This window comes from Terrapene carolina, unplaced genomic scaffold (genome assembly GCF_002925995.2).
Source record: "Terrapene carolina triunguis isolate 2854851 unplaced genomic scaffold, T_m_triunguis-2.0 Scaffold84, whole genome shotgun sequence".
In the NCBI taxonomy this organism is placed as follows: domain Eukaryota; kingdom Metazoa; phylum Chordata; order Testudines; family Emydidae; genus Terrapene; species Terrapene triunguis.
Window position 1 is genome coordinate 16,386,764 of NW_020664435.1, and position 22,901 is coordinate 16,409,664.

The window sequence follows — 22,901 nt, forward strand, 5'->3', positions numbered from 1 at the left end:
GGACCTCAGGAGGTCATCTAGTCCAACCCCCTGCTCAAAGCAGGACCAATCCCCAGACAGATTTTTGCCCCAGATCCCTAAATGGCCCCCTCAAGGATTGAACTCACAACCCTGGGTTTAGCAGGCCAATGCTCAAACCACTGAGCTATCCCTCCCCTGTCAATAATTTTAACAAACAGAAGTCAGCAAAAGGATTGATTCATGATCACTGGTTGGTAGAGAGAGAACTGAGACACCCTTACAGGGAGCGAACAATATATACCTCAATATATGGAGCCTGATGGACATGTGCACATGTCCAATTGCCAAGTACTGCTTTAATATGGGTCCTTTAGTATGTGCCTAGGAAAACCACTTCTCAGTGTGGCTGTGTAGAGGCAGTGTCAAAGGCAGATGTTTAAATTTAATCTTGCTATATAAAAACAGAACAATCTGTTTTTTCTGAAATAATTTCTCATGAAATAAGTAGAATTCAATAATAAGTAGAACTTACAGATAAGAATCCATTCTTACCTGTAAATTTTATTAAGTGAGCTCCAATATTTGTGATTAACCTCTGAAGTAGCTTATTTAACACAGAAAAGGACAAAGCTTCAGTTATTTTTCTATTTTAAAGAAAAAAAAGTCAGGTCATTGACTAAATAACCTTGTTTATTATAAGGCTCACTGAGAATTTTGAGCGAGACATACACATTACTCTTAAAAGAATAAAGAAATGTTATGGTGCTGCTGTTTTTTAAATGTATTTTGCAAATATCATACAGATTATATAACCATTTACCACTGTACCCAATACTGCTTTTACAATAGCTAAAAGACTTAATAATACTGATCTTATAATTAGTAAAATTTTGTAATAACAATTTGCATTAAAAAAAAATCTAACAAAAAAAAACAGTTACCCTTTTCGTAACTGTTGTTCTTCGAGATGTGTTGCTCATATCTATTCCAGTTAGGTGTGCGCGCGCGCCGCGTGCACGGCTGTCGGAAACTTTTCCCAGCAGCTACCCGTCGGGCCAGCTGTGGAGCCCCCTGGAGTGGAGCTCCCTGGAGTGGTGCCAATATGGCGCTCTATATATCACCCTGACAGCCCGAGAAGTTCCTTCTTGCCGGCAACACCGACAGAGGGGCAGGTGGAATAGATATGAGCAACACATCTTGAAGAAAAAACAGTTACTCACCTTTGTAACTGTTGTTCATCGAGATGTGCTGCTCATATCCATTCCAATTAGGTGTGTGCGCGCCGCATGCACGATCGTCGGAGAATTTTTATCCTAGCAACACCCAGTGGGTCGGCTGTGGAGCCCCCTGGAGTGGCGCCTTCATGGCGCTGGATATATACCCCAGCCGACCCAGCGCCCCCTCAGCTCCTTCTTGCCGGCTACTTCGACAGTGGGGAAGGAGGCCGGGTTTGGAATGGATATGAGCAACACATCTCGAAGAACAACAGTTACAAAGGTGAGTAACCGTTTTTTCTTCTTCGAGTGCTTGCTCATATCGATTCCAATTAGATGACTACCAAGCCTTACCTAGGCGGTGGGGTCAGAGTGAGACATTGCTGAGTGCAGAACTGCTGAGCCAAATGCCGCATTGTCTCTAGACTGCTGTACTAACGCGTAGTGAGCGGCAAAGGTATGAACGGATGACCAAACCGCCACTCTACAGATCTCATGGATTGGAACCTGGACCAGGAAAGCGGTCGAGGAGGCTTGAGCCCTCGTGGAGTGGGCGGTGAGGCGTGGCGTCGCGACACCGGTCAAGTCGTAGCAAACACGAATGCGGGATGTGATCCAAGAGGAGATACGTTGCGAGGAGACCGGTAGGCCTTTCATCCGGTCAGCCACTGCAACGAAGAGTTGAGTCGTCTTCCTAAACGGCTTCATATGCTCGATATAGAATGCGAGGGCCCTGTGCACGTCCAGAGAGTGCATACGTTGATCTTGCCGCGTAGCGTGCGGCTTAGGGTGGAAGACCGGGAGGAAGATATCCTGGCTCACATGAAAAGCTGATACCACCTTGGGGAGAAAGGCAGGGTGGGGGCGAAGCTGCACCTTGTCTTTATGGAAGACTGTATACGGAGGTTCCAACATGAGGGCTCTAATTTCAGAAACATGCCTTGCTGAAGTGATGGCTACAAAGAAGGCTGTCTTCCAAGATAGGTAAAGGAGTGAGCAGGTAGCCATTGGCTCGAACGGGGGCCCCGTGAGCCTGGAGAGGACCAGGTTAAGGTCCCACGCTGGGACCGGTTGACGCAGTTGTGGGTATAGGCGATCTAAGCCCTTTAGGAATCTGACGACCATCGGGTTAGAGAAGACTGAGGAAGCATGTTCTCCTGGATGGAACACCAAGATAGCTGCCAGGTGCACCCTGACAGATGATATCGCCAGGCCCTGCTGCTTTAGGGATAGGAGATAGTCCAGTATAAGTGGTATCGACGCCTGCAAGGGGAGGCGTGGCGCGCTGCTCACACCAACAGGAGAAGCGCTTCCATTTGGCTAAGTAGGTTGCCCGTGTGGAGGGTTTCCTGCTGCCTAACAGAACCTGCTGCAAGGATTGTGAGCAGAGTAACTCCGCCCGAGTTAACCATGCAGCATCCACGCTGTAAGGTGGAGCGATTGCAGGTCGGGGTGACAGAGTCATCCGTGGTCCTGGGTGATCGGAGGCTCTACCGACAACTCCAGGAGTGTGGTGTACCAATGCTGCCTTGGCCATGCTGGAGTGACCAGAATCATGCATGCCTTGTCCCTGCGCAGCTTGAGCAGGACCCTGTGGACCAGCGGGAATGGAGGGAAGGCGTAGAACAGCTGGTCTTTCCACGGCAGTAGGAAAGCATCTGACAGGGAGCCCTGAGACCGCCCTTGGAGAGAACAGAACACTTGGCACTTCTGATTGATGTGCGAGGAGAATAGGTCGATCTGGGGAAATCCCCACCTCCGGAAGATGGAGTGGATGATATCTGGACGAATCGACCACTCGTGAGTTTGGAATGACCTGCTGAGACGGTCTGCCAGCATGTTCTGTACTCCTGAGAGAAACGACGCCATCAGATGTATCGAGTGGGCTATGCAAAACTCCCGCAGGCAAATGGCCTCCTGGCAGAGGTGGGATGACCGGGCTCCCCCTTGCTTGTTGATGTAGAACATGGCCGTGGTGTTGTCTGTGAGGATTGCCACACAACGGCCATGTAGGAGACTGCAAAACGCCTGACACGCTAGGCGTACTGCCATCAGTTCTCGTACATTGATGTGCAGAGTTATTTCAGACATGGTCCAAAGGCCCTGCGTCTGGTGTTCCCCGATATGGGTGCCCCAGCCCAGAGATGATGCGTCTGTGACAAGGTATAAGGAAGGTTGTGGGGTGTGAAATGGTACCCTTTCGCACACGGACGTGTGGCTCACCCACCAGCTGAGGGAGGACAAGACGGACTCCGGAACCATGACCACCATGTCCAGGCTGTCCCGACCCGGACGATACACCATTGATACCCAGGCCTGAAGCGGGCGGAACCAAAGTCTGGCATGCCTGGTTACGTAAGTGTACGACACCATGTGCCCCAGAAGGCCGAGGCAAGTCCTTACCATGGAAGTCGGGAAGCTTTGGAGGCTGCGGATGATGTTTGCCATAGTCTGAAAACGAGTGATCGGCAGGAGAGCATGGGCAAGTCTGGAGTCTAAGACTGCCCAGATAAACTCTATTCTCTGGGTTGGTTCCAGAGTTGACTTCTCTCTGTTGAGTAAGATGCCCAGCTTGCGGAAGGTGCGCAGGGTGAGTTGGATGTGGGATTGCACTTCTTCCCTGGTGTGGCCCCAAATGAGCCAGTCATCGAGATACGGGAACACCTGTATCTGTTGTCGACGAAGGTAGGCTGCCACGACAGCCATACATTTGGTGAACACTCTCGGAGCCGTGGACAGTCCGAAGGGAAGGACGGCAAATTGGTAATGTTCGTGGTTTACCACAAAGCGAAGGAAGCGCCTGTGTGGAGGGTAAATCGCTATGTGAAAATACGCGTCCTTCATATCAAGGGCGGTGTACCAGTCTCCAGGATCCAGGGAAGGGATAATTGTCCCCAATGAGACCATGCGGAAAAAATGGTTACTCACCTTTTTGTAACTGTTGTTCTTCGAGATGTGTTGTTCATGTCCATTCCAAGCAGGTGTGTGCGTGCCGCGTGCACGCCAGCCGGAAGATTTTACTATAGCAGCGTCCGTAGGGTTGGCTTCGGCACCCCCTGGAGTGGCGCCTTCATGGCGCTGTATACAGGGCCAGCCAACCCTCCACCCACTCAGTTCCTTCTTGCCGACACTCCAACAGAGGGGCAGGAGGGTGGGTATTGGAATGGACATGAACAACACATCTCGAAGAACAACAGTTACAAAAAGGTGAGTAACCGTTTTTTCTTCTTCAAGTGATTGTTCATGTCCATTCCAAGCAGGTGACTCACAAGCCTGAACCTAGGCGGTGGGGTCGGAGGTTACTGCAGACTGGAGTACTGCGCAGCCAAAGGCTGCACCATCTCTGGCCTGGTGCGTGATGGCATAGTGTGCCGTAAAAGTATGGATTGAGGACCACGTGGCCGCTCTACCCAAATTGAGGTCCCTCGCAGGGACAGGTTGACGAATGTGTGGGAACAACCTGTCAAGGCCCTTGAGGAAGCGACCAACGAGTGGGTCCGCAAACACTGAGGTACCCCCCGCTCCAGTGTGGATCGCCGAGATTGCAGCAAGGTGTACTCAAACCGAAGAGAGAGTCAGTCCCAGGTGTCTCAGATGTAGCAAATAGTCCAATATGAGAGGGACCGGGGCGAGAAAGGGAGCCTGACCCCATTGTGTGGCCCAGAGGGAGAAGCGCTTACACTTGGCCAAGTACGTGGTCCTTGTTGAGGGCTTCCTGCTACCAAGAAGGACCTGCCTGACCTGATGAGAGCATTACATCTCCACTGGGTTTAGCCATGGAGCATCCAGGCTGTGAGGTGGAGCGACTCCAGGTTTGGGTGACGCAGGCAACCCCGATCCTGTGTGATCAAGTCCGGGAGTAGGGGCAACCTGAGGGGTACCCGTGTAGACATATGTAGGTGCGACATGTACCAGTGCTGGCACGGCCACACCGGCGCTATCAGGATGACATGAGCGTGATCTCTGGGGGCCTTGAGGATTACTCTGTGAACCATAGGAATCGGGGGAAAGGCATAAAATAGCCCGTCTGCCCAAGAGAGGAGGAAGGCATCCGTTAGAGACCCCGGACTGCGTCCCATGAGGGAGCAGAATTGGCAACACTTCCTGTTCTCTCTGGAGGCAAACAGGTCCACCTGGGGATGACCCCAGAGCCGGAAAATTGAGAGCACTATATCCCAGCGGATAGACCACTCGTGACCTTGGAACGAGCGGCTGAGGGCGTCTGCAAGCCCGTTCTGCGTCCCCGGGAGGTAGGATGCTGTCAGGTGAATTACGTTCTGTACGCAAAAGTCCCATAATGCGAGGGCTTCCCGGCACAGGGGAGAGGAGCGAGCACCACCCTGTTTGTTGATATAGAACATCGTTGGAGTGTTGTCCGTGAGGACAGAAACGCACCTGCCCGCCAGCTGGGATTTGAAGGCTATGCATGCGAGGCGCACCGCTCGTAATTCCCTGACATTGTTGTGTAACAAAAGGTCTTCCCTTGACCAAAGGCCTTGGGTCCTGAGGTCGCCCAGATGTGCACCCCATCCCACATCCGATGCGTCTGTTACCAGGGATAGGGAGGGCTCGGGGCCGAGGAAAGGCACTCCCGCGCAGACCTCCCGCGGGTCGAGCCACCATTGGAGGGAGTCCAACACTGGCCGAGGTAGCGTCACCACTGATTCTAGGGAGTCCCTGACCGGCCGATACACCCCTGCCAACCAGAACTGGAGCGGACGCAGTCTGAGTTTGGCGTGGCTCACCGCATAGGTACATGCCGCCATGTGCCCTAGCAACTTGAGGCAATTTCTTGCTGTGGTGGTAGGGTAACGTTGGAGGCCGAGAATAATGTTGGACATAGTCTGGAACCTGGCTTCTGGGAGGTATGCTCTGGCATGTGTCGAGTCCAGAACTGCCCCTATAAATTCGATTCTTAGGGTTGAAGAAAGTGTGGACTTGGCCTCGTTCAGCAAGAGGCCGAGCTCGAAGAAGGTCTGCCCGATGAAGACCACCTGAGCCTCCACCTGTGCCTTGGCACGGCCCTTGATGAGCCAATCGTCCAGGTAGGGAAACACCTGAATACCCTGCTTGCGCAGGAAGGCTGCCACGACTGCCATGCACTTTGTGAAGACGCTTGGGGCTGCTGACAGTCCAAAAGGAAGAACCGTAAACTGTAGATGGGCACTGCCCACGACAAATCTGAGGTAACGCCTGTGCTGAGGGATTATTGCAATGTGAAAGTATGCGTCCTTTAAGTCGAAGGCAGTATACCAGTCTCCTGGATCCATGGAAGGTATGATGGAGGACAGGGAGACCATGCGGAACGTGAGCTTCTTTACAAACTTGTTGAGACGCTGCAAGTCCAAAATAGGTCTGAGGCCCCCTTTCGCTTTCGGTATTAGGAAATAGCAGGAATAGAAGCCCCTGCCCCTGAGAAACCTCCTCTACTGCCCCTGCTGCGAGGAGGGACTGTACTTCCTAAATTAGAAGTTGCTCGTGAGAGGGGTCCCTGAAGAGGGACGGGGAGGGGGGCTGGTGGGGCGGGAGGGAGGAGAACTGGATAGAATATCCCCTCTCTACCGTGCGAAGCACCCAACTGTCCGACGTGATCTGGACCCACGCACGATAGAAGGGGGACAGACGTGACGAAAAGGTAAGGTTAGTACGATCCAGAGTTCTGACCGGTAGGTCGTCCTCGACCGGGCCATCAAAATGGTGGTTTAGGCCCCTGTGGAGGCCTTGGTTGGGCAGATGACTGGCCGGAGGGCTGCTGTTGTTGCCTCCTTCTGCCTGTCCTTGCCCTTCTGCGCAATGCGTCCGTGCGATTTTGAGGCTGGTACGGCCGTGGGGCCTGTGGCGGCCTGAACTGCCTACGCTGAGTGACCGGGGTGTGTCGGCTTAGTGAGCGAAGGGTAGCCCGTGAATCCTTTAGGTTATGTAGCCTCTTATCGGTCTTCTCCGAGAAAACCATGGGCCCCTCGAAGGGGAGGTCTTGGATTGTCTGTTGGACCTCATGTGGGAGGCCTGAAACTTGAAGCCAGGCTCCCCGCCTCATGACCAGACCAGTCGCCAGCGTGCATGAGGCTGAATCGGCTGCATCCGAGGCTGCCTGGAGGGAAGCTCGGGTAATCAATTTTCCCTCTTCGACCAGGGCTGAAAACTTGGTTCGCGATTCCTGGGGAAGGAGTTCCGCGAACCTAGACAAAGCCAAACATGTGTTGTGTCCATACCGGCTCACTATGGCCTGCTGATTGGCTATGCACAACTGCAGACCCCCTGTCGAATACACCTTTTGCCCAAACAGGTCCAACTTCTTGGCCTCTCTATTTTTTGGCGTAGCTCCCTGGAACCCTTGGCGCTCCCTCTGGTTGGCCGCATCTACTACTAGGGAGTCCGGGGGAGGGTGTGCATAAAGATGTTCATAGCCCTTGGATGGAACAAAATATCGCCTCTCAGTTCTTTTAGCCGTGGGGGCCAATGAGGCTGGCGTCTGCCACAAGGTGGGGGTTGTGTCCACAATGGTCTTTATGAGAGACAGGGCTACCCTGGATGGGCCCGCCGGGGTCAGGATGTCCACCACCGGATCAGTATCCACATCGATCTCCTCCGTTTGGATCGAGAGGCTCTGGGCTGCTCACGTAAGCAGCTGTTGGAGGATCCTATTGTCCTCCAGAGCCGGTGCCGCTGACGTTCCCGCCACTGCCTCATCCAGCGAGGAAGAGGAGGAGATCCCCTGAAGAGGGCCTTCTTCTATACCCTCCACCTCTACCAGGGCCTGCGGCACACGGTACTCAGGCTGCGCGGCCGGTGCGGGTTCAGGATGCGGCACCGCGGCTGGTACCGGGGTCGACACCGAGCAACGAGGCGTGCTGGGCGGTGCCTGCGGCGTTGGGAGCATGGTCCCCGTCAGTGCAAGTGCCTGACTAGGCGGTGCCATGTCCCGTTGCGGCACACTCCTGTCAGACAGCGGTGCCGGTGGTGGGGGCATTAGCGGCGGGGCCACCGACGTCGAGGAGACCGATGCGGCCTGTGAGCGGGTTCCATACGCCTGACTCACTGACTGGTGGTAGGCCCATGGCGTCCAGAATGGCCACTGGGGGGGTGGTTGCCATTGTTGCTGCCACTGCGGCGGGTAAGGCTGGGCACTCGCATGCGAGGACGATCGTCTGCTCCTCGATCTATTGGAGCGGTACGAGTCCGCCTCCGAGTCAGAGGTCTCCGAGTATGAGGACATAGGAGGGGCGATACCCACTGTCGCTGGGGACCGGTGCCGCCGGACTGGAGAAAGTTCCCTCTGCGCTGGTGCCGCTGGGGTGGCGCAGTATGGGGAGCGCGGCGATAGCATTGCCAGTTTGCCCCAAGATTGTAACTGGGGTCGAGCGGAATCCGGAGGTTCTCTCCACCGGTGCCGGCATCGCTGCAGCGATGCCGGCACCGGGAGGCTCAAGAGGTCTGAGGCAGCCTCGAATGCCTCCGGCACCGATGGGAGGCGCACTTCCTCTATAATGTCCGGGGATCTAGGCCTGTCCAGACTCAACCGTACCCTCTCCGGGGCGGGAGTCAACGGGATAGCAAAATGGGTCTGCGGTGCGGCCTGTCCCGCAGCACTCGTGGACGGCGCCGGCCCCTTAGGGTCCTGGTGGGGGGAATGTTCCCTCACCGGCCTCTGCTTTTTAACCGGCACTGGCGATGGTGAACGATGTCTCACCGAGGCCAATTTCTTGTGCGCCGACTCTCTCCGGTGCCGGGGTTTGGAGGCTTTGGCCTCACGACTTATCGCCGGTGCTGGGGCACTGCGCACCGAGGATGAAGTGCTGCGTGCCGGATCGGCAGGCCCAGGGTCCGATTGTGGCCGCAGGGCCGCTTCCATTAGGAGGACTTTAAGTCTCTGCTTTCTATCTTTGAGAGTCCTGGGGTGAAATGCCCTGCAGATACTGCATCTGTCTCTTTGGTGGCTCTCCCTGAGGCACCTTAAGCACAAAGAGTGTGGGTCACTCTTCGGCATGAATTTCCCGCAGTCCCTGCAGAGTTTGAACCCTGGGGACCCGGGCATGCCCCAGTGGGGCAACGAAAACGTTGGGGAAAAACCTCCCAACAACTATTTATCTAAACGAACACTAAACTAACAAACTGACTAACTATTTACAACTAAGACGGAACACTGCCATGATTGCTGAAGAGCAAGCGAAGTTCCAGCTAGCCGTGACCGGCGGTAAGAAGGAATTGAGGGGGTGGAGGGTCGGCTGGCCCCTATATACAGCGCCATGAAGGCGCCACTCCAGGGGGCGCCGAAGCCGACCCTACAGATGCTGCTATAGTAAAATCTTCCAGCTGGCGTGCACGCGGCGCACACACACCTGCTTGGAACGGACATGAACAATCACTCGAAGAAGAACTTAAACTTTACCATGAATTTGTTGACTCAGCGCAGATCTAATATGGGTCAAAGCCCCCCTTTTACTTTGGGGGTTAGGAAGTAGCAGGAGTAGAACCCCCTGCCCCTTAGTTCCGATGGAACCTCCTCGATTGCTCCCATGGACAGGAGCGTAAAGACCTCCTGTATAAGGAGTTGCTCGTGAGAGGGGTCCCTGAAGAGGGACGGGGAGGGAGAATGGGAGGGGGGGCAAAAAGAAAATTGGAGAGAGTATCCCCTTTCCACCGTGCGAAGAACCCATCGGTCTGAAGTTATAAGGGACCACGCATGGTGGACATGGGAGAGACAATCTCAAAATGGAGGGAAAGGATCCTGGGTGGTGACTAGTACGCCGTTCTCGGGCGCACCTTCAAAAATTTTGCCTGGGCCCTGACGATGGTTTAGGAGGGCCATGGTTCTGACCGGGTTGGTGGCTGGTGGATCTCCTTCTACCACCTCAGCCACGTCTTCTGTAAAAGTCTTGCCTTGGACAAGCGGGAGGGTAGAACCTTTGAGGCTGTGGACTAAAGGGCCTGCGCTGGGTAACTGGGACATGCATCTCCAGGGAGCGCATGATGGTTCTGGAGTCTTTTAAGCTCTGTAACCGAGAGTCCGTTTTGTCCGAGAACAGGCCCTGCCCATCAAATGGTAGATCCTGCAGGGTCTGTTGCAGTTCTGGCGGTAAGCCAGACACCTGAAGCCAGGAGATGCGTCGCATAGCTATGCCCGACGCCAGAGTCCTAGCAGCAGAGTCCGCTACATCAAGAGAGGCCTGTAAGGAGGTCCTAGCCACCTTTTTGCCCTCTTCCACTAAAGCCCCGAACTCATCCCTGGACTCTCGTGGAATCAACTCCTTAAATTTACCCATGGAGTTCCACGAGTTATAATCATAGCGGCTCAAGAGCACCTGTTGGTTTGCGGCTCTGAGCTGTAGGCCCCCCACTGAGTAAATTTTGCGTCCAAACAAATCGAAGCGCTTGGCGTCTTTAGATTTGGGCGCTGCGGCCTGTTGACCATGTCGTTCCCTTGCGGTCACTGAGGACACCACCAGTGAACACGGCTGACGGTGAGTATACAGGTATTCATACTCCTTAGAGGGAACAAAGTATTTCCTCTCCACCCCTCTGCCAGTAGGTGGAATAGAGGCAGGGGTCTGCCATACTGTCTTGGCGTTAGCCTGAATGGTGCGGATGATGGGCAACGCTACCCAGGATGGGGCGTCAGCTGAAAGAATGCTCACCACCGGGTCCTCTAACTCCACTGTCTCCTCTGCTTGGAGGTCCATGTTACGTGCCACCCTACGTAAAAGGTCTTGGTGAGCACGTAGGTCTATCGGGGGGAGACCCAAGGTTGTTGTCCCCGCCACCGCCTCATCTGGAGAAGATGAGGAAGATGCTACCGGGGCTAATGGATCCGATGGCGGGTTCAATTGCGAGGGGTCCTGATGTTCAGGATCAATTGTACCGGGGTCTAGGGCCTGTGTAGGAGTGGGCGCAGGTATCTCCATACCCCATGAGGGGGGACGACTGATGGTGGCCTCCAGTACTCGGGGCTCTGAATGTGCTGAACGGGAGGCTGCAGGTGGAACCCCTTGGGCTTGGTGGTACGCCCACGGGGTCCAGAAAGACCATTGTGCAGGCTCCTGGCTAGGGTCTTCGGCCTCATCCTGCCAGTGACCCAGGTTGTCCGCTGCTTGGACCGGTGCGGGATAGGCTGAGCGGGAGGCGATGTCCGACTGGGAAGAGCGTGAGGCGGATCGTGAGGGCCAGGGCAGTGCGGAGCGTGCGTGCATTGACTCCGCTGGGAACGGTGCCGGCCCACAGGAAAGCGGTCTCTACGCGGTGCCGGGGAGCAGTACCGGGATTGAGAAAGGTGCCGATGGTCATGCCGGTACCGAGATCCAGACCTGGATCGCGATGAAGACCGTCTGCGGGAGCGGTGCCGGGAGCTAACTAACTATTGTTGTATATAAAGTAAACAAGGATTTAAAAATGTTTAAGAAGCTTCATTTAAAATTAAATTAAAATGCAGGTGGCCAGGACCCGGCCAGTGTGAGTGCCACTGAAAATCAGCACACGTGCGGCCTTTGGCACGCATGCCATAGGTTGCCTACCCCTGCTCTACACCTCTCTCTCTAGGCTGCATCCTGGTGTACTTTTTTCCTTCTTTTTTTTTTTTAAACTACAATTTTCTTACAGTCTCTAACAGAAAAAACACTTTTCTCTTACATAAATCTGACAGCATTCTTCAATGAATCTTTTGCTTTGCTGGTCTTTATACTCAAAGATCGTTGAACAAGGATTTTGTTGTTTAGATTATTTCACCAGTTTTCAAACTGTGATTTGTGGAGCACCTGCTGATGATCCACACAGAGTTGGTCTGTCATATAGTGCTGGCTCATCTCCTTGTTTATTTGCATTAAGAGATAGCTTAAGATACATTAACTACCTTTCCATGTAAGCAATTACTATAGCTGCCCCAGGTATGGAGGATGCAAGCATGAATGGGTAGGGATGTGCTCCATGCAATGACAATTAGAAAAGAAGATGGTTCATGAGGCCATCCCTGCTAAGATATAGTTCAAATTATAAAAGTGTTTGAGAAATCTTCAATTGTCTACTTTACATTTGTAAAGTAGCATTATCATTTATTACCAAAAATGCTTGATGCTGTACATGACACAAATAAGGATGGTCCATACCCAGAGAAGCTTACAATCAAAGGCACGGATTCTGCACTGTGATCCATGTGGGTGAGTTTCTGTGCCTGCATGGAGCCCCACTGACTTCAGAGAGGCTCTATACAGGCACAATATCTCATATGAGTGGATCACAATGTACGTTTGGTCAAAGACAAACTGGATGAGATGCGACAGGAGACAGTACAGTACTATAGAAATATTAAATACTGAAAATCTTGAAATACTGAGTGTTTTGAAATTGTCTTCATAAATAATTTTACCATATTTTCGATATCTAAAGTTCTTAAAACACAGGAATTTGCCTAATCAACTCCTACCTTCGATCGGCCTATGATGTCAGCCTCCATTGCCCACTTGTTAAATTTTCATAGATTCCAAGGCCAGAGAGAACCACTGTGATTATCTAGTTTGGCCTCCTGTATAACACAGGTCATAACACTTCCTCAAAATAATTCCTAGAGAATATCATTTAGAAAAACATCCAATCTTGATTTGAAACTTGAAAGTGATAGAGAATCCACCACAACCCTTGGTAAGTTGTTTAAATGGATAATTATTGTCACTTTATGCCTTATTTTCAGTCTGAATTTGTCTAGCTTCAACTTCCAGCCATTGGATCATGTTACATCTTTCGCTGCTAGATTGAAAAGCTTACTATTAAATATTTGTTCCCCATGTAGATACTTATAGACTGTAATCAAGTTACCCCTTAACTTTCTCTTTTATTAAGTTAAACAGATTGAGCTCTGAGTCTATCACTATAGGGCATGTTTTCTAATCCATTAATCGTTCGTATGGTCTTCTCTGAACACTCTCCAGTTTATCAACGTCCTTCTTAAACTGTGGGCACCAAAACTAGACACAATATCTCAGCAGCGGTTGCACCATTGCCAAATATAAAAGTAAAATAACATCTATTCTTACTCGAGATTCTCCTGTTTATGCATCCCAAGATCACATTAGCTCTTTTGACCACAGTGTCACACAGGGAGCTCATGTTCAGCTGATTACCCTCCACAACCTCCAAATCTTTTACAGAGTCACTGCTTCCCAAGATAGAGTCCCCCATCCTGTAAATATGGCCTATATTCTTTGTTCCTAGATGTATACATTTACATTTAGCTCTATCAAAACACATATTGTTTGCTAGCACCCAGTTAACCAAGCAATCCAGATCACTCTGAATCAGTGACTCGTCCTCTTCATTATTTACCCCTCCCCCAATTGCAAACTTTATCAGTGATTATTTTGTTTTCGTCCAGGTCATTGATAAATGTGTTAAATAGCAAAGGGACAAGAGTTGATTCCTGCTGGTCCACACTGGAAATACACCTGCTCAATGACGATTCCCCATTTACAATTACATTTTGAGACCTGTCAGACAGTTTTTAATCCATTTGTGTGTGCCACGTTAAAAAACTAGAATGATATAAAACTAATCAAAATATTGTGCGGCACCAAGTCAATTTTCAAACAACCTCCTTTGTGTTTTCTGCCTTCATGCTTGGAAGAAAGGCTCCATGACATCTACAAAACTCACTCATTATTCTCCCTCAATTTCCTCCTTAAAATTCTCCTTTGCTGAGGTGCATACAAAAACCTGACAAGGATAAGGCTGCTGGTGTGCTGAGGCCACAGCCTATCACACTGACCAGAAATGTTTCTTGTACTTACTTGTTGGTCTGTCTATATCCACTAAAAGTTTCCTTTTATTTAGATTGTAAGCTCTTTTGAGGCAGGGAATGTCTTTTTGTTCTGTGTGTACAGTGCCCAGCAGAGTAGGATCCTGGTTCGTGACTGGGACTCCTAGGCTCTTTGATAATACAAGTAATAAATAATAAACTTATTTTCATCCTCCATATTCCAACCCCTTTTCTAAATGCTAAAAATGAAACGGAGTTCAGTAGAAAGGATCAAGTCAAGGGGGTCCAGGATTAAATCTGTTCTCACATTTTCCTCCAAGTCCACCAGTGGTAGCTATGCTCTGGACAAATGAATTTATACTACCAGTCAGAGCTCTTGAATTGACAATAGTCCAAGTAAAAATATCAAAAGTGTCAAATTTAATTCAAACTATCAATACATCAAAATACCTTAGCAAGTGATCTTACAATAGGGTTCTCCATAATTCCTTTGAGGAAAATAAGGTCTATTTCTTCAGCTCCTGTTGATGTGGGCAGATCAGTAAGATTATCCAAAACTTGCTGCATTGCTGCTGATAAAAAGAAAAAGTAATGACAAAAATACTCTGGACAAAGCCTTTAAAAACTGAAATACAACTAAAACCCAATATTCATAAGATATCTCAGATGTTTAGAGACTACTGATGTAGTGACTGCCCCAGTGGAATTACTGTAGATATTTTATATAGCACATTGGAGTGAGTGTGGGGCAGCCAACATTCCATTTGCATTTACAAAGAAAGGGGCTTAGACAGAAAATACGCCCTTTTTTTTTTTTAGATCCACCTAGAGTTTTACCTATGCAATTGCTTTGAAGCCGGGTGCAGCACATTTTTTCCAACATTTGTTAGTGTTTAAAGGTGTCAAGAAATACATAAATGAGTATATGCTATACATTATATCCTTGGAGACAAACCTGCACATATTATTATTAAATGTAACGTGTATTAATGACTGCTTTCCTTCTATTTCTCTTTTCTTTGCACATTCAAAAAGTGTTTTCAGCCCTCATGTGCACATGTCCACACATACTGCAGGTCCAAACATATGCATGTTGTACCCTTACACTTGTGTACAGTTGAACAATTCTGACATTTGCATGTACACATGGGCTTGCAAATGTTCCACACACAATTTTTTTTTAAATAATAATTGTAAGCTACTGTACTGCAGTAGTCCACAGGCTGCAAAAAAGTCAGAAAACTACACACATACCCTTTCCTCCCACCCAGGAATGCATTCCTAATCTGCATTACTTCTTCATGGCTTTCCACAATAGCTTTCATTATGTAACAACAACTTTACAGAATGGATGGTATTTAAAACACCTACATTCTGATATCTATCCTGCCTAGAAAAATCCATTTCATGAAAATATTTACTGGCCACTCTTTATTAAGCAGAACGTTTTAACACAATTAAATGCTATCCTGAAGTACAATAGCTTGTGTCAATCAACAGGTTTGTGAACCATTTTTAATATTTAAAAAAAGTCTTCTATAACTATATTTTGTAATAAACACCCCCCCCCCCCATTTACTTTAAGAAAATGAATTCTCCTTGAAAGGATGAGTAGGAGGGAAATGACAGTTACATTATGCTTTCATAGATTCTGACAGCAATATATTATTTCCAATCTTTAGCTGATAGACAAAAGCTGTTGGCAACCACATTGAGAGGTTCATGCTGAATACTGTATCTAAGTCAGCAAAACAAAAATGACTAAAAGCAACCAAATCAAACTCTACATAGCCCACATGTTTTTAAAAGCCCCTGTTCAAGTTGGCAAACAATGTTACATTCACATTTCCTGACTTCCAAATTCTCTAACTACACAACTGTAACATTCTCTTAATGCTGGTTTTCTGGTATAAAATAAATATCTTTGCACAAGTATACAAGTGCTTCTATCTAGCATTTTTATTGGTGTAATATGTGTCATACAGTGTTGGGATCACAAATGTTAAATCACAATAATATGCTTTCTTTGCTTTACAAAGAAATTGTGCGGAGCTCACCAGATTCCACAAAATTACACATCTTTGCCAATGCCATTTCATAGTTAACAAAACTTCCTAAAATTAAGAACTTATTCCACAAAGTTCTAACAAATTATGTGTTTTACAAACTGAAGCAACCATTACATGTGGACAACAGCACTAGTTACTTATTATTGATACTATGCATCAGCTTCCTCCTTCTCTCTCTCTTTAAAGTCCCTCATATGGGTGATCTAACAATTTTTTAAATGCCAGGGAGCTCTTTAGGCTGACAATCTGTATCCTTTTCCACATTTATTGGGCATACTTTGTCTTTGCAGATTGTAAATTTTTTGGGGCAGGGACTGTTCTTCTTAAATGACTGAAGCACCATGTGTACCACAGCACTGTATAAAAAATAAACTACCATCACACCTCCCCTCTCCAGGTCAGATTAAGTCCTGAAAGCAGCATTGTGAAACTCTACACCGTGGGGGAATACCCTGTAACCCCCATATTCATCATTTGTATATAATTGTGATATTGCATATAAAGCACACCATGTATGGTATCATGGGAAAGATTATGATCTGCTGAAACCCACTGTTCCATATAAATATGTATATCATTAATGCATATGAAGTTATGAGAATTGCATTGTATGGTTGTCATTAAAATATTAAAATATGCTTTGAGCACCCAGACACTAGCTCCCCAAAGACAATAAGAAGGGGGATAACCAGTGCCCAGGTGGGTGCTGAACAAACATCATCAGCCATTGTCCAGTAAGAGACAATTCAATGACTCACTTGCAGAAGGCCACACCAGGGGAATTGCTCAACCTTGCCTGATGACTCAGCAATGCCCACCAGACATGCTTAGACATATGTTCTCCAAGCACATGGTCTAAGGGTATAAAACACAACACGATGGCCCCATGCTTCGTCCTTTCTCTTCTCCCCACCTACGCAGAAGGCAACAAGAATGCCGGAGCTGAAGAGACTGGTCCCCAGGCTAAGAGGGAAAAGCCTGAGTATTAAAGACTGTTACCAACCTGAAATACCCAGTGAAGTGAGAAGAACTGCTTAACCTAGATCGGGGTCGGCAACCTTCGGCATGCAGCCCATCAGGGTAATCCGCTGGCAAGCTACAAGACATTTTGTTTATCTTGACCATCCACAGGCACGGCCTCCTGTAGCTCCCGGTGGCCGCGATTCGCTGTTCCCGGCCAATGGGAGCTGAAGGAAGCAACGGGCCGCAGGGACGTGCTGGCCACCACTTCCCACATCTCCCATTGCCTGGGAACCACGAACCGCAGCCACTGGGAGCTGTAGGGGGCCGTACCTGCAGATAGTCAACATAAACAAAATGTCTCGCAGCCCACCAGCAGATTACCCTGATGGGCCACATGCCAAAGGTTGCCAACCCCTGACTTAGATGTTGCCCAGTCTAGTAGGGGTTGAGAGTTTAGATTGCATGCTTATATTTTCTTTTCTTTTTTGGGGGTAACCACTCTTTTTGCCTATCACTTATAATCACTTAAAATCTGTCTTTTGTAATCAATACACTTGTTTAACTATTTATCTTTACCAGCGCGTTTGTCTGAAGTGTTTGGCAAATCTGCTCAGGTCACAAAGGCTGGTACATTTCCACTTTCCACTTTCCATTGATGAAGTTGTGAACCAATTAATAAATTTGCATTGCTCAAGAAAGAGTCTTGAACAGTGCAAGACGGTATATTCCTAAGGTACAAGGTTGGGAGCTGGTGGGATTTGGCTGGTACCTTTCTCTGTGTGATTCATGAGTGACTGGGGCATTCATGCAATCTAGCTGGGTGTGGGGCTCCACATGCAGTTGTACTCTGATAACGGCACCTGGAGGGTTTGCTGCTTGCCACCAGTAAGGCATTGTGAGAGAACCCAGAATAGTGAGCAGAGGGGACACAATGGTCCCATAGTCCCAGGTTGCACCTCAGGGATCCTGTCACAAGCAGATACACTAGAAATCTGCTAGGCACCTCATTAAAACTACAGTGGTATAGTTCCATTCATTCTTTAATAAATTCAGCTACATACCATATTAGTTAAGTGGTAAATCTGTGACGCACCAAGAAAATGAGAACGCTCTTAGGTAATACATAAGACAGTTGTTCCTGTTTAAATATTATTTTCTGACTTTCCTTTCACTTCAGACATCTATCCCTCAGAGCTGAATCAATCTCTGTGCCACTAACCTCAAATGTTTCTGGAGCAAGAACTCCTGACATAAGGGGGATTTCCAAAAGAAACTACTAGAGATGAGATGAATGCAGGGGACTAGGTGCCCAGAAACTGAAAGTCCTGATGTGCTCACATCTTTCTTGCTTCCGTGAAGGAGAAGGGTATTTACTATATGAAGGCTTATTCATTTTGGAAGACTAATCTGGACACCATATTCAGTTTCTTGTGATCTCCTCTGCTGTGCTAGTAGATCTGAAGTAGCCCTGCTTCTGAGCCTCAATCGATTTTTAAATTTGATACAATGCCAGTATTGGCTATGCTAAACTGGCTTTAGCATGGGAAAATGGAGTTTACTTACCGTATAGTTACTGGAGTTCAAGATGCACGGTCCCTATGAGTGCACGTGTTCCATGTGCCTGAGACCAGAAAACTTTTCCATAGCAGTGTGTTGGTCCACACCTGCACCCTATGCTTCCTCATGCTCTGAACTGAGGACATAAGTGGAAGTGAGGACCTGCTGCCTCACCAGTTCCTACTCTACTGCGACTCAAGTAAGGATCTGAGCAGAGGGAAAGGAAGGCAGGTAATACCCATCGGGACCACACATCTCAAAATAACTCCAGTTACTATAGAAATAAGTAACCTTCACTTCTTCAAGCACTGGTCCAGATTGGTATACACTGTGGGTGACTCCCAAGCAGTACTCATGATAGAGTAGTATGTAAGAAGAATGCTGCAGATCACGGGATCGTTGAACCAAAGGAGGCATCCACAGATGAAGCTTGGAAAAAAGCATAATGCCTGGTAAAGGTATGAATGGAGCCTTAAGCTGCTGCTCTACGGATGTCCAAGAGGGGAACTAACTCCCTGCAGTTTGTGCTCTAGTTGAATATGCCCAGATGCCGTAAGGGGGAGGAGCTTCCATAAGCTCTTAGTAGCAGAGAATACACCCTGAAATCTATTTTGAGAGCCTTTGAGAAGAGACTGCTTCTCCTTTCATTCTCTCAGTAATGGAAATGAATAGCCTTGGAGACTTTCTAAAGGGTTTTGCCCTTTGCTAGTTGGAGGCTAAAGCTCTGCCAACAACCACAGAGTGCAGCTTCCTGTCATTCCTATTACTGTTAGGTTTTGGGTGGAGGCCTGGCAAGTGAGCAGTATGATTCATGTGAAATTCAGAAAGGACCTTTGGGATGAACTTGGGATGCGATTTCAACACTTTATGCCTGTGGAACACCATGTGGAGAGGGTCCACCATGAGGGCCCCAAGCTTATCCACTTTCATAGCCAACATGATCACCATTAGGAAGGCCACTTTCATAGACGGGGCAAAAGAGAGCAGGTGGCCAAAGGTTCAAATGATGCAGACACATCATGGACTGATTTCTACCCTACATTTTTGCAATCTGTCTCTGTGTGTGACTCTTTTTATAGTGCAAAGGCATCTCATCTCAAACACCTATAGGCACTGACCCTGCCACCCCTTTACTGCCCATGTTTCTCTACTGCAGAGCATTGCAGCGGCACCATCCTTCTATACAGTTGAGCTTTCAGTCACAGTGACATGCTTGTCATAAACAAGATGCTATTCCACACTTTGCCAACACTCCCCAGTCTGGACCATATCATGTTTAAGCTTACTATCTTCTGGAACCCAGCCACCAAAGTACTTGAACTGGACAGTCTGGTTTTGTCATACTCTATTAATCTCTTAAATGCTCTGCCATCCAAAAATCAGGCTGCCAGATGGAGAAAGGCTGGATTTGGATGGACGGCTCTGTCCTCGTTCTGAGACAGCAGATTTAGAAACACTTATAGGTTATGCATGGGTGAGAGGCCATCTGCAGGATGGTGGCAAAACAAAATTATCTCAGCAACCAAGGTGCTATCAGGATTATTTTTGCCGTTTCCTGCTTGACCTTCCTGTAGACACAGACTAATAGGGGAATGGGAGGGAAGGCCTACATTGGTGGCTCCAACCAGTGTCCCAGAAAGGCATCCTTCATAGCAGCTCATGAGCAGTAAGTTGGGCACTTCTAGTTTGCTTGAAGAAGTCCCAGAATGGGAAACCCCACTACCAGAAGATGTTCTGCACCACTGAAGAGTGGAGTTCCCACTCACAATCCTGATAGATATGCCTGTTTACACTATCTTCTAGCATTCATTACTCTGGTCAGTGCACTGCCGACAGGGATCTGATACACCAGTTCCAAAGCTTGATTTCATCCATGCAGAGTGGGGGAAACCTCACTCCTCTCTGCTTATATAAAAGACTGTAGTAGTCACGCTGTCGGACATAACTTAGGCATGTGTGGAACAGATGAAGGGTGGCAATCTTTTGCAAGCTTTGTGCATTCCCTGAAGCGGGAGAAGATTGATGTACAGTTCGGTTTTGTGTGGAGTGCAGGAGCCCTGAGCCATATGACTGCCTACATGCACTCCTCAGCACAGTAAGGAGGCATCTGTAATGAATGTATCTGTGTGTTATGGGGGAACAAAGGGAATCCCTACACAGTCTCTTTGTTTTCCCACCAGGTGAGGGACGAGAGGACACTCAGATGAAACAAAACTTGTTTGTCCAGGGTGCATCTGCTTGGAGCATAGGCCATCCACAACCAGACTCTTACAAATGATGTCACATAGCTGCATGCAGCCAAATGGCCTAGAAGGACCAGACAGGACTGGATTGTCATTTGTGAGGGTGAGTCAGAGTTGGGCGACGCAGTCCTTCATCACACAAAATCTGAAACAGTAAGTATGCCATGACCAAAATTGAGTTCAGATTCACTCTGATAAATTCCATAACTTTTGTTGGTGCTAAAGTGGACATTTTTGGATTTACCTACATCCCAAAGAGTGAAAGAAGTTTAGTAAGGAGAGGATCACTATCCATTCCTCCTGATATGAGTGTCCTGTGAGCAGTCAATTGTTAAGGTAAGGAAATACCAGGCTGCCTCGGCAATGAAGATATACTGCTATCCCAGAGAGCACCTTTGTAAAAAAAAAAAAAAAAAAAAAAAACCTCTCGGTGCCATCAAGAAGAGGGAGAACTCTGCTTGAAAGTGCTCTTGGTCCACTATACTGCGCAGAAATCTCTTGTATGCTGGATGAAAGTGCTATATAAAAATAGGCACCCTTCAAATCAGTCACCTTCACTTGGGAAAGGGATTATTGAAGCCAATGTGGTTATCCTGAATATTTAGTGGTGTATGAAGACATTCAAGCTTCCTAAAGTCCAGCCTCACTTCTTTTAGGGGATGAGGAAATATCTTAAGTAAAACCACTTGCCCTTGTGCTGAGGTGGCACAGGCTCTATTGCCCCCTAGTGGAATTAGGGAGTCCACCTCCTGTTGAAGAGACCTCTCGTAAGGGGGGTCCCTGAAGAGGGACAGGGGTGCCAGGGTTGGAGGAGTAGACAGGAATTCTATGGTGTAGCCAGTCGAGATGATGTTTAGGACCCATTTGTGCAACACAATATACTGCCACATCAGGTGTAAATCGGCCAGGCAGCCACCAAAAGGTGTAGGAGTAACTGAAGATGTGGAGACAGGTTAACAGCTCTTGAGCATCCCTCACAAAATGCCTTCTTGGTGGGAGGTTGGGACTGAAGATGGGATGGTGGTGGTGCATTGTGCCTGCTGTACTGTACCCTCTGACACTTCTTAGGGGGATCACAGGCCCTTTTAATGACAGAATGGCTGAGAGGAAGAACTGTGTATGAGGCAACTGGATGGAATATTACCTCCAGGTGCCAAGGCATATATCCCTAAGGAAAGGAGAATTGTGCGAGTGTCCTTAAAAGAATGAAGTGACTCATTGTTATCTTGCTAAACAGGTTGTTTTCTTTGAAGGGAGATCTTCTACTATTGCCCAGGCCTCCTTGGGGAAGCTGAGGATTGCAACACGAAGCCTGCCTCATCATGAGCGGAGTTGCCAAGGATCAGGAAACTGTATCTGCTGCATCTAGTGACACTTCAAGGGATGATCTGACAACTAACTTCCCTTCATCAAGGACAACCTGTAACTAAGGCCTGAGCTCATGTGGCAGCCTATTAACTAATTCCAACAGTTTGTTGTAATCAAACTCTTGTTTGAACATCAATGCCTGTAATTTTGCTATATGAAATAAAAAGCTAGCCAATGAAAAATTATTTCTGCCAAAGAAATCCCGTCACTTGGGTGTTTGTGCAAAGGAGTGGACCTAGGACAGTGAAGCCTGTTGCATTCCATGAAACCTTGGACCACAAGACAGTTCGGATTAGGGTGGGAGAACAAATATTCCTCGCCTTTGGAAGGAGCAAAGTATTTTTTTGTCCACCCTTTCATGGACAAAATATGTCAAACCATCTTAGCAGGGTCCAATCTGGCCCCATTAATAGGGAGCACCACCTTGTTATGGCCCCTCATCTGGAGAATGTCCAGAAGCTTATGGGTTGGATCTTGAACCTCTTCCAAAAGGATCCAGAGAGTTTCCACATTCCTCCTCAAGAAATCTTGATACTATATTCTTCTGGTGACGAGGATAAGGCCAGTGCCTCTGCCTCATCCAGGGAAGAGGAAGAAAAAACTGTGAGTGGAATCAACTGATGTGACTGTTCCTCTTCCTCAAAATATTTGGGGCAGGGGGGGGAAGGAGTACTGCAGCTCTTCTCTACGAATTCTTCTGTCTAAAGTGTTGCCCAGAGTCTTCATAGTCAGGAGCGCTAAAGCAGTGTTTCTCAACCTTTTTGATACCAACGACTGGCTTACTGCC

General features: G+C 48.3%; 1 protein-coding gene across 3 annotated transcripts in view; it reads right to left on the minus strand.

The window, feature by feature from the left end:
* Positions 1-22,901, minus strand: part of MPP6 (membrane palmitoylated protein 6) — a 130,407-nt gene that overhangs the window by 49,438 nt on the left and 58,068 nt on the right. Inside the window, exon 2 of one of the 3 annotated variants that reach the window (XM_024223165.3) lies at positions 14,383-14,483. In XM_024223165.3, the coding sequence (XP_024078933.1) occupies positions 14,383-14,481 (99 nt within the window). In that variant the 5' untranslated portion in view covers positions 14,482-14,483. Of the gene's footprint in view, positions 1-14,364; positions 14,487-22,901 lie in introns of all 3 variants that reach the window. The other 2 variants (XM_024223153.3, XM_024223160.3) reach the window with 2 other exon arrangements.